General features: G+C 52.2%; 1 protein-coding gene across 1 annotated transcript in view; it reads left to right on the top strand.

Moving 5' to 3' along the window:
- The window catches only part of LAMA2 (laminin subunit alpha 2), a 554,587-nt gene that overhangs the window by 140,051 nt on the left and 399,787 nt on the right, over nucleotides 1-14,749 (top strand). Inside the window, exon 4 of the mRNA XM_064170111.1 lies at nucleotides 8,372-8,614. Coding sequence (XP_064026181.1) covers nucleotides 8,372-8,614 — 243 coding nt within the window. The remainder of the gene's footprint in view (nucleotides 1-8,371; nucleotides 8,615-14,749) is intronic.

Below are 14,749 nucleotides of genomic sequence, written 5' to 3' on the forward strand. Positions count from 1 at the left end.
TTGAGCTGCCTGACATCCTGCCTGTCCAGTGGTTGTCTGTACATGAGTGCAGAGTTAGTGGTCAGGGAGCACTGTGTTCACTGCTTTGATCTGTGAGTGCTGACTGTTGGCCAGCCTAGGTACCAGAGCTTCCTGAACCTGATGGGTGCAAGGCTGCTGTGGTTCTGCCTTCACATGAAGCCTGCAGCAGGGCAGAGCTGGTATTTCTGAAGGACACCCACATGCTGCCCAGAGCAACATAAACAGGGCAGCAAGGCTGGGTGAAGTGTCTGGAGAACAGGTCTTGGGAGGCCTGGCTGAGGGAGCTGGGCTTGTTCAGGCTGGACAAGGAGAGGCTGCCCAGGGAGGTGGTGGAGTAACCATTCCTGCAGGTGTTCAAAGAGCATGTGGGCTTGTGGCAAGGTCCAGAGAACAGAGACTAAGGATATCACTGTTCAGAGGAGCAAGGTCTGTTCTGATGGATCAGAGGATCAAGATCTGTTCTGATAGATTTCCATGTTGTGAAATTAAGGTGCAAACGAGACCAGAGAGCACCACAGAACTGCTTATTAAAGGATAAGGTTGGACAAAACAGAGGGAGGGAGAGAAGGGGGGGAGAGAGAAAGAGAACAGTGGAGGAAAAGAGAAGAAGCAGGGAAGGAAAAGAGCTGGGATTATGTTAGCATCAGTCGCAGATAGGGGAGAGAGAGAGACAGATGTGTGCCCAGGGATGGTCTGTGGAGCTCATCAGAAGTCCTTCTGGTGGTGCTCTGGTGGAGGTGCACACTTTGGCAGGTATTGCCCCTGTCTTTTTGTACAGTTTTTTACCTCAGTGTCCAGGTGCAGCTCCCAGGGGATCTTCCTGTGTACTGATGCATTGGCAGGGGTCTGGGGGCAGCACCGGGGGAGGGCCTCTGTCCCCTCCCTGTGCTGTACCTGTCCATACCCCCAATACACAGAAACCTTTTCTCTTTGGAGTAGCTGACATAAGATGTACACATCCTGGGCATTCAGGCCAGGCTGAGGGCCAGGAATTTCCTCCAAGGCATTGTCTGTTGATTTGCATCCCTGAGCTTTCGGCCAGCACCTCTCTGAGCCCAGGAGGTTAACAAAGGCAACCTTTATCTTGGATGATCAGGGAGAGACGATGCAATCTTCGTCTTTGTTGATGAACCAGAGAGAGGATTTAGACTCCCAGGGCTTGGCACTTCAGTACATGGTTTAATGGCCCTGGTGGTGGCTGGATGGTTGGACTCAAATGTGTTTTCAGTTCTGTGATTCTTAAAGCAGGTCACAGAATCACAGAAACGTTCAGGTCAGAAATGCCCCTGGGGAACACTCAAGTCCAACCCAGAACCCTGCTCTACAAGGCTCACCCTTAACCGTATCCCCAAGCACCACATCCAAACCATCTTTAAACACATCCAGGGCTGGTGATTCCCCCTCCTCCCTGAACAACCTCTTCCAAGGCCTGACTACTCATGCATAGCAAAAATTGTTCCTCCTGTCCAGTGTAAACCTGCTCTGGTGCAACTTGAGCCCATTCCCTCTTGTTCTATCACTAAAGACCTGTGAGAGATACCTGTGAGAAGAGACTAGCAGCAGCCTCTCCACAAGGTCCTTTCAGGTAGCTGTAGAGAGCCCTGAGGTCTGTCCTCAGCCTCCTCTTTTTCACACTAACCATCCCCAGCTCCTTCAGCCTCTCCTTTTCAGGTTGATTTATTCTCCAGGCCTTTAATCCTCTTTGTGTGGTCTGCCAAGTGAATGCCACAGAAGCAATATTGACTTTCCAAACAGCTGGAGAATTGTCTCCTGCTTGTATGAAAGTAATCCTTGCCTTACTGTGGAGTTGCTCAGCAAGTGGTGTTCTAGTGCCTGTAATAGAGGCAGCTAGAGCTCAGTGCTGTCACAGAACTAATGCCAATGAAGCCTAGCACCGAGCTCGGCTGTGTTTGTTTCCACAACCAAAAAGCAGTGCACCTGCTCAGCTGGCTGGAGCCAACTCTCCTGCATCTGGGTCAAGGCAATGCCAAACACAAATACAGGCTGGGCTGGAGAGCAGCCCTGAGGAGAGGGACTTGGGGGTGCTGCTGGAGGAGAAGCTCAACAGGAGCCAGCAGTGTGCACTTGCAGCCCAGAAAGCCAAGCAGAGCCTGGGCTGCAGCAGCAGCAGAAGTGTGGCCAGCAGGGCCAGGGAGGTGATTCTGCCCCTCTGCTGTGCTCTGCTGAGACCCCACCTGGAGTAGTGCATCCAGTTCTGGAGCCCCTGGGACAAGAGGGCTGTGGAGATGCTGGAGTGTGTCCAGAGCAGGGCCAGGAGGATGCTCAGAGGCTGCAGCAGCTCTGCTGTGAGCACAGCCTGAAAGAGTTGGGGCTGTTTGGTCTGGAGCAAAGGAGGCTCCCAGGTGACCTTCTTGTGGCCTTCCAGGATCTGAATGGGGCTGAAAAAATGCTGGGAAGGGACTTCTCAGGATATCAGGGAGTGCCAGGACTAGGAGCAATGGAGCAAAGGTGGAGGTGGGGAGAGTCAGGCTGGAGGTGAGGAGGAAGTTGTTGAGCAGGAGAGTGGTGAGAGGCTGGAATGGGTTGCCCAGGGAGGTGGTTGAGGCCCCATGGCTGGAGGTGTTTGAGGCCAGGCTGGCTGAGGTTGTGGCCAGCCTGATCTAGGGCAGTGGGGTTGGAACTGTCTGATCCTTGTGGTCCCTTCCAACCCTGACTGATTCTGTGATTCTGTGAAAGTCTCCTAGAAAATGAGAACCTTGAGCCTCTGTTCCCACAGGGAAACCGATGGAGCTTCTCTGGTTGACTTTTCACATAGCATCAGTGAGCTGACACATGTCAACTGCTGTAATAACTGCACAGTCTTAGAGAGCATCTGGGTTTGTACAGGTCCAGCAGAGTGTAGCCTCCTTCCAGGCACCCAGCAACAGAAGAAGGGGACATAGCCTCAAGCTGTGCCAGGGCAGGTTCAGGCTGGATGTTAGGAGGAAGTTGCTGCCAGAGAGAGTGATTGGCATTGGAATGGGCTGCCCAGGGAGGAGATGGAGTTTCTGTGGCTGGAGGTGTTGAAGCCAAGCCTGGCTGGGGCACTTAGTGCCATGGTCTGGTTGGTTGGGCAGGGCTGGGTGCTAGGTTGTCCTGGCTGAGCTTGGAGCTCTCTTGGCTGGTTCTATGATTCCATGATTCTATCAAAGTGCAGACAGATCAATCCCAACTGCCTGGTGCAGCTGCAGTTGTTTCTACCTGCTCTGCTCATGTGACCATAGTGTAATTATGGGAGTGGGAGGGAAATGGGAAAGGCTTAAAGGACTATTTAGACTAAATTATAGACAACAATCCTCAAGATGAGAAACAAAATGAGACTTGGGTCTCATTTTCGCTGGTAATTGTCTCAGCAGCGAGATCTGTGAAGCACATACTGTGAGGAATAGTCCTCTAAGTTATAGCACTGTATCTCCTTATGAATGCCTCATAAGACAGGGAAAAGTGCATCCTCCTATAGAGGATAATTTCCTACACTAATATTATTCAGCTGGAGCTGAAGTGAATCATTAATCTGCATGGGGGTAGGTAGTGAAGCAGCAAATCTCCTTGTGCCTGACGCCCATCTGCGCTTCCACTTAAAAGATGAACCTTCCCTTAGAAGCTGCTCATCTAAGTCAGCAGCTGCTCTGAGCTAGAACACAGGACCACACTGCTCCCTGCAAGGATTCCCACTTCAGCTCCTGCACAGAGTCACACAACCTTAGAGGCTGGAAGGAACTTCCAGAGATCATCCAGTGCAGCCTCCCTGCCAAGGCAGGGTCACCCAGGGCAGTTCGCACAGGAATTCTGCACTTTGGCCACAACAACCCCAAGCAGTGCTACAGGCTGGGGACTGAGTGGCTGGAAAGCAGCCAGGACGAAAGGGACCTGGGGGTACTGATAGATAGTAGGCTAAAGATGAGGCAGCAGTGTGCCCAGGTGGGCAAGAGAGCCAATGGCATCCTGGCCTACATCAGGAGCAGTGTGGCCAGCAGGACAAGGGAGGTTCTTCTGCCCCCTGTACTCAGCACTGTTCAGGCCACAGCTTGAGTGCTGTGTCCAGTTCTGGGCTCCTCAATTCAAGAGAGATGTTGAGATGCTGGAAGGTGTCCAGAGAAGGGCAACAAAGCTGATGAGGGGCCTGGAACACAAATCCTATGAGGAGAGGCTGAGGGAGATGAGGGTGTGCAGCCTGCAGCAGAGGAGGCTCAGGGGTGACCTCATTGCTGTCTACAACTACATGAAAGGACATTGTATCCAGGTGGGGTTGGGCTCTGCTGCCAGGCAAGCAGCAACAGAAGAAGGGGACACAGCCTGAAGCTGTGCCAGGGCAGGTCTAGGCTGGATGTGAGGAGGAAGTTGTTGGCAGAGACAGTGATTGGCATTGGAATGGGCTGCCCAGGGAGGTGGTGGAGGCACCGTCCCGGGAGGTCTTCAAGAGAAGACTGGATGAGGCACTTAGTGCCATGAATAGGGCTGGGTGCTAGGTTGGACTGGATGATCTTGGAGGTCTCTTCCAACCTGGTTGATTCTATGATTCTGTGATTCTATGAATGCATCCAAGAAGGTTTGGAAAGTCTCCAGAGAAAGACACTCCACAACTTGGGCAGAAGTTTGTTTCCTTACAGCCTGGCATAAGTGCTGCTAAAACTTGTGGCCTTAAACATCCAACCTGCACTTCAGGTCTTAACGACCCCCATCAGCACTGCAGGCTTGGAGAGGAGTGGCTGGAAAGCTATTTGACATGTTGGCTGGAGTGTTGGTTGACAGCCAGATGAACACGAGCCAGCGTGTGCTCAGGTGGCCAAGAAGGCCACCAGCATCCTGGCCTGGATTGAAAGCAGTGTGTATCAGGATTAGGGATGTGAACTTACCCTCAGCACTGGTCAAGCCACATCACAAACACTGGCCTAGATTTTGGGCCCCTCACTCAAAGAAGGTCATTGAGGAGCTGGAGCAGGTCCAGAGAAGGGCGATGAGGCTGTTGAAGGGTCTGGAGAACAGGGCTGGGGGGGATCAGCTGAGGGAGCTGGGGGTGTTTAGAGTAGAGAAGAGAAGGCTGAGGGGAGGCCTCATTGCTCTCTGCAGCTCCCTGAGAGGAGGTTGGATACAGGTAGGGATGGTTTCTGTTCCCTAACATCAGGTGAGGAAATGGCTGAAATTGTGCTGGGGAGGGTCAGGCTGGAGATGAGGAAGAATTTCTTTGGTGCAAGAGTGGTCAGGGGTTGGCACAGACTGCCTAGGGAGGTGGTGGAGTCCCCATCCTTGGAGCAGTTCAAGAAATGTATGGGCATGGCACCCATGGGACCTTGTGGTGTTGGGTTGAAGGTTGATCTTCATGGTCTTGGAGGGCTTTCCCAACTGAAACAATTCCATGACTCTCTTAGTCTGAGTCATGCAGCTTCTGTGCAGTGACTCCCTCATGTAGGAAACATCAAGTATTGGATCAACACCACTGACTCCATGACTCTCTGGCATCCTCCTGTGCTCACAGCACTGTGTTTTGGAGACATCAGCTTGCTCTGTGTTCAGCTTTTCTAAAGGAGAGAGCTGATTCACAGCATCACAGAGTCACAGAATCTCTTAGATTGGCAGAGCCCTTCAAGCTCCTCAAGTCCAATCATCAGTTTCACACTGACAAGTCCCTGACCAACCCAAAGCCCTCAGCACAACATCTCAGCACTATCAATTGCTATGGTTGCAAAGGACCACCAGGAGCATCCAGTCCAGCCTTCATCCCAGCAGCCTTCATCACCAGACCATAGCCTCAAGCACCACAGCCACTCTCCTTTTGAACACCTCCAGGGATGGGGACTCCACCACCTGCTCAGGAAAGAGCTTCCTCCCAGCAGCCAACCCAAACCTCCTCTGACACAACTTGAGGCCATTTCCTCCTGTGCTATCATCAGTAACTGGGGAGAAGAGACCAGCTCCAGCCTCACTGCAGCCTCCTGTTAGGTAGCTGTAGAGGGCAATAAGGTCCCAGCTCCCTCAGCAGCTCCTCACAGGCCATGTTTGCCAGAGCTCTCCCCAGCCTCATTGCCCTTCTCTGCCCTGCTCCAGCACCTCAGTGTCCCTCCTGTGCTGTGGTGACCCAAACTGGGCACAGCACTCGAGGTGTGGGCTCAGGAGTGCTGAGCACAGGGGCATGAGCACCTCCCTGCTCCTGCTGCTCACACCTTGCTGATCCAGGCCAGGATGCTGTTGGCCTTCTTGCCCACTTGAGCACACTGCTGGTTCCTTCCCTTAGCTCCATTCCACCTTGGCAGCATCTCATGGTACTAGGTTAAACACCAGCAACCCAACCATGCAGAGCAGCGTCACCAGGGGATGGCTTTCTACAGTTGCAGATATTTGTGGCTTGCATTCCAGAAGGCTGTGAGCAGAAAGAAACCTTTGCTAAATCAATGGAGCAGGCAGGGGAAATGGACCATAATGAGCATTGATTGCATGCCTGCATGCTCTATGGAGTGAGAGTTGATGTCTCTCTGTCCTGTAAAGCTGAGGTATGGCCCCAGATGCAGTCATGTGAGTGAATCAAGGATGTTTCACAGGATGACTTCAGCCTGATGGGATTGCATCTCAGTAGCTTAAACCTCTGCTGCTTCTCCACAGCCAGAAAGTGGAGCTGCCAAACTATGTTGCAGTGCAGGAAGAGTTTGCCTGTAAATACTGTCATGGAGGCAGGGAAATAATGTGGCAGGGGCAGGAATTATACATAAGAGAATTCTGTTATTTTCCTGGATCCCCACCCCCAACCTATAAACAGATATATAGACACAAAGAGAGGTTAGGTTTATTTACAGGCTCTAGTTTGATTGGGAATGTCTTCCAAATGTAGAGAGTTGGAAAGTCAGGAAATGGAAAAGGCTGAGCTACAAACACAGCTTTACCTCATTATCAGTCAGGCTGAGCAGAGAATTAAAAGAGCAGCAGGTCTTAGTCACAGAGGCGAGAAGATGAGGCTCAGGGGTGACCTCATTGCTGTCTACCTGAAGGGAGGCTGTAGCCAGGTGAGGTTGGTCTCTTCTCCTGGACAACCAGCAACAGAACAAGGGGCCACAGCCTCAAGTTGTGTCGGGGTAAGTATAGGCTGGACGTTAGGAGGAAGTTGTTGGCAGTGAGAGTGATTGGCATTGGAATGGGCTGCCCAGAGAGGTGGTGGAGTGGCCGTGCCTGGAGGTGTTCAAGAAAAGCCTGGATGAGGCACTTAGTGCCATGGTCTGGTTGACTGAATAGGGCTGGGTGCTAGGTTGGAGTGGCTGAGCTTGGAGGTCTCTTCCAACCTGCTTGATTCTATGATTCCATCCTATGATATGGAATCCCTGGCTGGATTCCTCTGCAGGTGCAGCCTTCTGGCACTGCAGCCAATATCCAACAGCATAGATCCACGCAGCAGAAGCTCAAGGCAAATGGTAGAGCTGCCAAAACCAGAAGTGTCTCAAGCACTTCTTGCACAAGTGAGGTGATGGTGTAACGAGGCTGCCTCGGCAGCGGCAGGGGAGAGCCAAATGATTGGTGGTGTTCAGCACCAGGTTGGATGAGGCGTTGAGTGACCTGTTCCAGCAGGAGATGTCCCTGCCTATTGGAACTGCCTGAGCTTTGAGATCCCTTCCAACCTAACCCATTCTGTGATTCTATGATTCCATAAATCCAACTCACAGTATCTCAGAATCACACTATCACCAAGGATGGAAGAGACCTCCCAGATCATCAAGTCCAACCCTTTACCACAGAGCTCAAGGCCAGACCATGGCACCAAGTGCCACGTCCAGTCCTGCCTTGAACAGCTCCAGGGACGGCGACTCCACCACCTCCCCGGGCAGCCCATTCCAGTGTCCAATGACTCTCTCAGGGAAGAACTTTCTCCTCACCTCCAGCCTAAATCTCCCCTGGCACAGCCTGAGGCTGTGTCCTCTTGTTCTGGTGCTGGCCACCTGAGAGAAGAGAGCAACCTCCTCCTGGCCACAACCTCCCCTCAGGTAGTTGCAGACAGCAATAAGGTCTACCCTGAGCCTCCTCTTCTCCAGGCTAACCAATCCCAGCTCCCTCAGCCTCTCCTCATAGGGCTGTGCTCAAGGCCTCTCCCCAGCCTTGTCGCCCTTCTCTGGACACGCTCAAGCATCTCAATGTCCCTCCTAAACTGGGGGGCCCAGAACTGAACACAGCACTCAAGGTGTGGTCTGAGCAGTGCAGAGTACAGGGGCAGAATGACCTCCCTGCTCCTGCTGGCCACACCATTCCTGATGCAGGCCAGGATGCCACTGGCTCTCTTGGCCACCTGAGCACACTGCTGGCTCTTGACAACCAGAAATGCATTTCTGATTCTGTGTTTTCCACACCTTTTAACACATGATCTCCTTGTCAGGTTTTCCAGATTGCCTATGTTATTGTGAAAGCAGCCAACTCGCCTCGGCCTGGCAACTGGATCCTGGAGCGCTCTCTGGACGGGGAGGACTATCGGCCCTGGCAGTACTACGCCGTCACCGACAGCGAGTGCCTGACGCGCTACGGCATTCAGCCTCGCCCGGGTACCCCCTCCTACCTCAAAGATGATGAAGTCATCTGCACCTCTTATTATTCTAAAATCCATCCTTTGGAGAACGGAGAGGTAAGAGCAGATGTTGTTTGCAGAGTCATAGAACCTCGGGGGCTGGAAGGGACCTCCAGAGATCGCCCAGTCCAGTCCCCTCATTTGGAGCCAGAGCAAGGAAAACAAAGAGTCACAGAATCATTGAATAGAATGATGGAAGCAACCATGCTGGAGGAGACCTCCAAGCTCATCCAGCTCTTTCAAGTTGTGCTGGGGGAAGTATAGGCTAGACGTTAGGAGGAAGTTGTTGGCAGAGAGAGTGATTGGCATTGGAATGGGCTGCCCAGGGAGGTGGTGGAGTGGCCGTGCCTGGAGGTGTTCAAGAAAAGCCTGGATGAGGCACTTAGTGCCATGGTCTGGTTGACTGAATAGGGCTGGGTGCTAGGTTGGAGTGGCTGAGCTTGGAGGTCTCTTCCAAACTGCTTGATTCTATGATTCCATCCTATGATATGTGTTCAGCAGCAATCCCTGGCTGGATTCCTCTGCAGGTGCAGCCTTCTGGCACTGCAGGCAATATCCAATAGCATAGATCCACGCAGCAGAAGCTCAAGGCAAATGGTAGAGCTACCAAAACCAGAAGTGTCTCAAGCACTTCTTGCACAAGTGAGATGATGGTGTAACGATGCTGCCTCAGCAGCTGCAGGGGAGAGCCAAACGATTGGCATCTTTCTGGCTCAGAAGGTAGACAGGAAGTTGGCTGCTGATATGGTCTGAGAGTAGCTGGGTTCAGGTGCCCCTGGCAGCACTCTCAAAGGACCCCAGGGCTTGCCAAGCCTGCAGGTTTGCACAGAAGGGTGCAGAAGTGAGGAGAACCATCCAAAAGCAGGGACAGGGTAAAACCAGGAGCCATGCAGAAAAGTAGGAGCCATCCAAAAGCAAAGGGATGGTCCAAAACAGAAAGTCTGTCATGGCAGGAACCTGTCCTGCTGGGCACTCTGTCAAGGCAGGAGCTCTCTCAAGGTGGGGGGGAACTCTCAAGGCTGGAACTTGGAGGTGGGAACCCCTTCCCATTCTCCCTTGCTTTATTTAAGCTTTGGAATGGGCTGCCCAGGGAGGTGGTGGGGCTGCCAAGCCAGGAAGTGTTGAGGCCAAGCCTGGCTGGGGCACTTAGTGCCATGGTCTGGTTGATTGGCCAGGGCTGGGTGCTAGGTTGGACTGGCTGAGCTTGGAGGTCTCCTTCAACCTGGTTGATCCTATGATCTCCAAAGATCATCCAACCATCTCTTTTGGAGGCAGAGCAAGGAAGTGAGCAATAATTGACTCAGAAAGAAATGTGGTTAGAAATAAAATGAATTGCATGTCCTGGAGGGTCTTGATTTCAGCTTCCCCCAGCAGTGAGCATTCACAGAATCACAGAGTCACAGAAGCTTAAACATTGGGAGGGACCTCCAAAGATCACCCAGTCCAACCTCCTGCCGAGGCAGCATCACCAAGGGTAGTTCACACAGGAATGCATCCAGGTGGGTTTAGAAGTCTCCACAACTTCTCTGGGCAGCCTCCTCTTCTCCAGGCTAACCAATCCCCGCTCCCTCAGCCTCTCCTCCTAGGGCTGTGCTCAAGGCCTCTCCCCAGCCTCGTTGCCCTTCTCTGGACACGCTCAAGCATCTCAATGTCCCTCCTAAACTGGGGGGCCCAGAACTGAACACAGCACTCAAGGTGTGGTCTGAGCAGTGCAGAGTACAGGGGCAGAATGACCTCCCTGCTCCTGCTGGCCACACCATTGCTGATGCAGGCCAGGATGCCACTGGCTCTCTTGGCCACCTGGGCACACTGCTGGCTCATGTTCAGGTGGGTATCAATCAGCACCCCCAGATCCCTCTCTGTCTGGCTGCTCTCAGCCACTCTGACCCCAGCCTGTATCTCTGCATGGGGTTGCTGTGGCCAAAGTGCAGCACCCTGCACTTGGAGCTACTGAACCCCATCCCCTTGGACTCTGCCCATCTGTGCAGGCGGTCAAGGTCCTGCTGCAGAGCCCTTCTGCCCTCCAACCCAGCCACATCTGCCCCCAGCTTGGTGTCATCTGCACACTTGCTGATGATTGACTCCATGCCCTCATCCAGGTCATCTATGAAGATGTTAAAGAGGATGGGGCCCAGCACTGATCCCTGAGGGACACCACTAGTGACAGCTGCCAGCTGGATGTGGCACCATTCACCACCACTCTCTGGGCTCAGCCCTCCAGCCAGTTCCTAACCCAGCACAGAGTGTTGCCATCCAAGCCATGGGCTGACAGCTTAGCCAGCAGTTTGCTGTGGGGGACAGTGTCAAAGGCCTTGCTGAAGTCCAGACAGAGCACATCCACAGGCCTCCCCACATCCACCAAGCAGTCACCTGATCATAGAAGATCAGGTTAGAAAGGCAGGATCTGCCCTTCCTAAACCCATGCTGGCTGGACCTGAGCCCTTTGCCATCCCTTAGGTGTGCTCTTATCACCCCCAAGCTAACCTACTCCATCAGTTTCCCTGGCACTGAGGTCAGGCTGACAGGTCTGTAGTTCCCAGGTTCCTCCATCCCACCCTTCTTGTGGATGGGGACCACGTTGGCAGTTTCCAGTCTCCTGGGACCTCTCTGGTGAGCCAGGACTGCTGGAAAATGATGGAGAGCAGCTTGGCCAGCTCAGCTGCCAGCTCTCTCAGCACCCTAGGATGGATCCCATCTGGTCCCATGGACTTGTGGGTGTCCAGGTGGCTCAGCAGGTCCTGAACTAATTCTTCATGACTTTCCAGGGGAACACACTGCTCTCCGACCCCATCCCCCAGTTCAAGAGGCCACTTGCCCTGAACTCCTCCCTCCTTACTGCTGAAAACTGAGGTGCAGAAGGCATTCAGGTTCAGTGGCAGTGACTGAGCAGCAGTGGTGGGGCTGTGAGCTCTGGGTGAGTGGTTGGACAGGATGATCTCAGAGGTCTCTTCCAACCTCAGCTGTTGTGTGATCCTATATTTTAAGCCACCCTAAATGAATCTCACCTCAGACTGGTAGTTAGGAATCTGAGATATGCCCCTAATAGAGAGAGAACATGAAATGGAAACCTTGAAGCTTAGTTTTGTAGTGGCTGTAAGGGGATGATGGCACAGGAGCTCAGCAGCTTACCTTTTAGCCATAGTCATTCATAGGTAAAGCCCTGGTTTCTCTTGGCTCCCTGGCTGCAGCTGCAGTATGAAGCATGCAGCACTAGCACAGCATTAACCCAGGTTAATTCCTTTTCATATCTCACCAAATAAGTAACATGGAAAATCACAACATTCATACCCACGTCACATTCCCTTGCAGCTGTGCTGTAGGTGGTGTTTGCCTGCCTTGTGGGCTCTCAGTGCCACTACATCAGCACAGCAGTTATCTTCTGCCCACAGAATCACAGGTTGCATCAGGTTGGAAGGGACCTTTACAGGTCTCTGTTATCAGGAGCAGTGTGGCCAGCAGGACCAGGGCAGTCCTTCTGCACTGTGCTCAGCAGTGCTCAGGCCACACCTTGAGTGCTGTGTCCAGTTCTGGGCTCCTCCATTGCAGAGAGATGTTGAGGTGCTGGAAGATGTTTGGAGAAGGGCAGCAAGGCTGGGGAGGGGCCTGGAGCAGAGCCCTGTGAGGAGAGGCTGAGGGAGCTGGGAGTGTGCAGCCTGCAGCAGAGGAGGCTCAGGGCAGAGCTCATTGCTGTCTGCAGCTGCCTGCAGGGAGGCTGTAGCCAGGTGGGGTTGGGCTCTGCTGCCAGGCAAGCAGCAACAGAACAAGGGGACAGAGTCTTAAGCTGTGCCAGGGCAGGTCTAGGCTGGATGTTAGGAAGTTGTTGTCAGAGAGAGTGACTGGCATTGGAATGGGCTGCCCAGGGAGGTGGTGGAGTGGCCATGGCTGGAGGTGTTGAGGCCAAGCCTGGCTGGGGCACTTAGTACCATGTTAATTAGAAGGATTAGGTGATCTTAGAGGTGTCTTCCAACCTTGCTAATTCTGTGATCTGGTCCAAATTCCCTGCAGTGGGCAGGGACATCTCCAACTAGGTGAAGTTGCTCAAGGCTCTATCAAGTTTGACCTCAGATGTCTCCAAGGATGGAGCCTCTTCCACCTCTCTGGGCAGCCCTCCCAGCCCCTCCCATGCTACAGTTCTCTGCCTTCTCTCATTTCTATCTCTGCTGCTCCACTGATAAATGGGAATGCAGAATTTCCCACCCCAGTGTTTCAAAACAACCCCCCCAGGCTCACTGACCCTAGCATCCCCAAGCCAGAAATCCACCTGAAAGAGAGCAATTATATTAATGAGCTCCTCATTTACTTTTTTGGAGTTGAGGTCTCTGGTTTTAAGGGTAAATCTGATCTGCACTACCCAAGAGAGTCATTGAGGAGAGGGTTAGGAACTGGGGGCTTGGTGCTGCTCTGCTCAGCTAAAGAAGAATGTCCACTCCCTCTTTGCTTGCATACTGTAGCATAAAGATAGCTCTTTCTTTCTTTTTCTTCCTTTCTTTCTTTCCTCAGATGATTATTAGGTTGAGAACTAAAAATTAGTGAGTTGCCATAGTGATTTTTGCTTCATTTCCCTGACACAGGAGCCTCTGATGTTTACATCCAGCAAGTGCCTTACTGAAATCTTTCTGATTCTGCTAGACCACAATTTTGTGTCACTTCTTCCTTGACTTCACTTTCAGGGTTGCAATTTAGGTTTTTTTTTCTCCTCTGTGAAGATTTCTTTTAGTAAATACTTGTTTGAACCTGCATCTAGAATCATGGAATGGTAGGGGTTGGAAGGGACCTCTGGAGATCATTGAGCAGGATCACCCAGGGCAGGGCACACAGGAAGGCATTCAAATGGGGCTTGAAAGTCTCCAAACTCCACAACCTCTCTGAGAATCCTGCTCCAGGGCTCCAGCACCCTCACAGTACAGAAGTTTCTCCTCATGTTGAGATTGGAACTCCCTGGGTTCCAGTTTGTGTCCACTGCTCCTTGTCCTATGCCAGGACAGCACTGCACAGAGCCTGGCCCCTGCTTCTTGCCCCCCAGCCCTCAGCTATTGGTAACCATTGCTCAGATCTCCTCTCAGCCTTCTCTTCTGCAGCCTACCCAGGCCCAGGGCTCTCAGCCTGTCCTAGTTGCACAGATATTCCAGTCCCTCCCACATCCTGGTAGCCTCCTTTGCACTCTCTCCAGTAGTGACCTGTTGCTCTTGAACCCAGAACTGGGTCTCAAGTTGTGTCAGGGGAGGTTTGGGTTGGCTGTTGGGAGGAAGTTCTTTCCTGAGCAGGTGGTCAGGCACTGGCACAGGCTGCCCAGGGAGGTGGTGGAGTCCCCATCCCTGGAGGTGTTCAAAAGGAGAGTGGCTGTGGTGGTGCTTGAGGCTATGGTCTGGTGATGAAGGCTGCTGGGATGAAGGTTGGACTGGAGGCTCCTGCTGGTCCTTTGCAACCATAGCAATTGATAGTGCTGAGATGTTGTGCTGAGAGCTTTGGGTTGGTCAGGGTCCTGTCAGTGTGAAACTGATGATTGGACTCAAGGAGCTTGAAGGGCTCTGCCAATCTAAGAGATTCTGTGACTCTGTGATCCTGTGGTTCTGTGACCCTGCCCTGCCTCATCTTCAAACCATTTCCCCTTGGCCTGCCTCTCAACACCCTCAGGACAAGTCCTTCTGCTGCCTTCCTGCAGGATCCCTTCAGGTACTGGGTGGCAGCTCTGAGGTCCTCTCAGGGCCTTCTCTTTTCCAGGCTGCATACCTCCAGCTCCCTCAGCTGTTTCTCATAGCAGAGATGCTTGAACCCTTGCGTCATCTTTGTAGTCCTCCACATAGTTATCCACAGAAATGGATAACTGTTGCATATTCCATGGCCACAGTGCTGTATTGCCTCACTAATATAAAATTAACAACAATTCATTATTTCCTAATACAAAATTAATAACCATTCATGATTAGCAAGAGGAAAAACAACAAAGGAAGCATTTGACATGTGCTCAACAGCAGAAGAGGGTTTGGAAGGCATCAAGAATTTAATTGAAGACAACTTCAAATGATTGTGTTGTGCATAATGAGAAGAGCCTTTACAATAAGTTAATCAAATCTTCTGCAACTCATCTTGCAAGGCAGTAATTTTCTCATTGCATTCTGTCCATATTCCCTGGGAATTTTTGCCTGGGAAGGGAAAAAAAACAACAGAAGGAAAAGTTGCAGTAAGGTTTTG

This window comes from Pogoniulus pusillus, chromosome 33 (genome assembly GCF_015220805.1).
Source record: "Pogoniulus pusillus isolate bPogPus1 chromosome 33, bPogPus1.pri, whole genome shotgun sequence".
Classification (NCBI taxonomy): Eukaryota; Metazoa; Chordata; class Aves; order Piciformes; family Lybiidae; genus Pogoniulus; species Pogoniulus pusillus.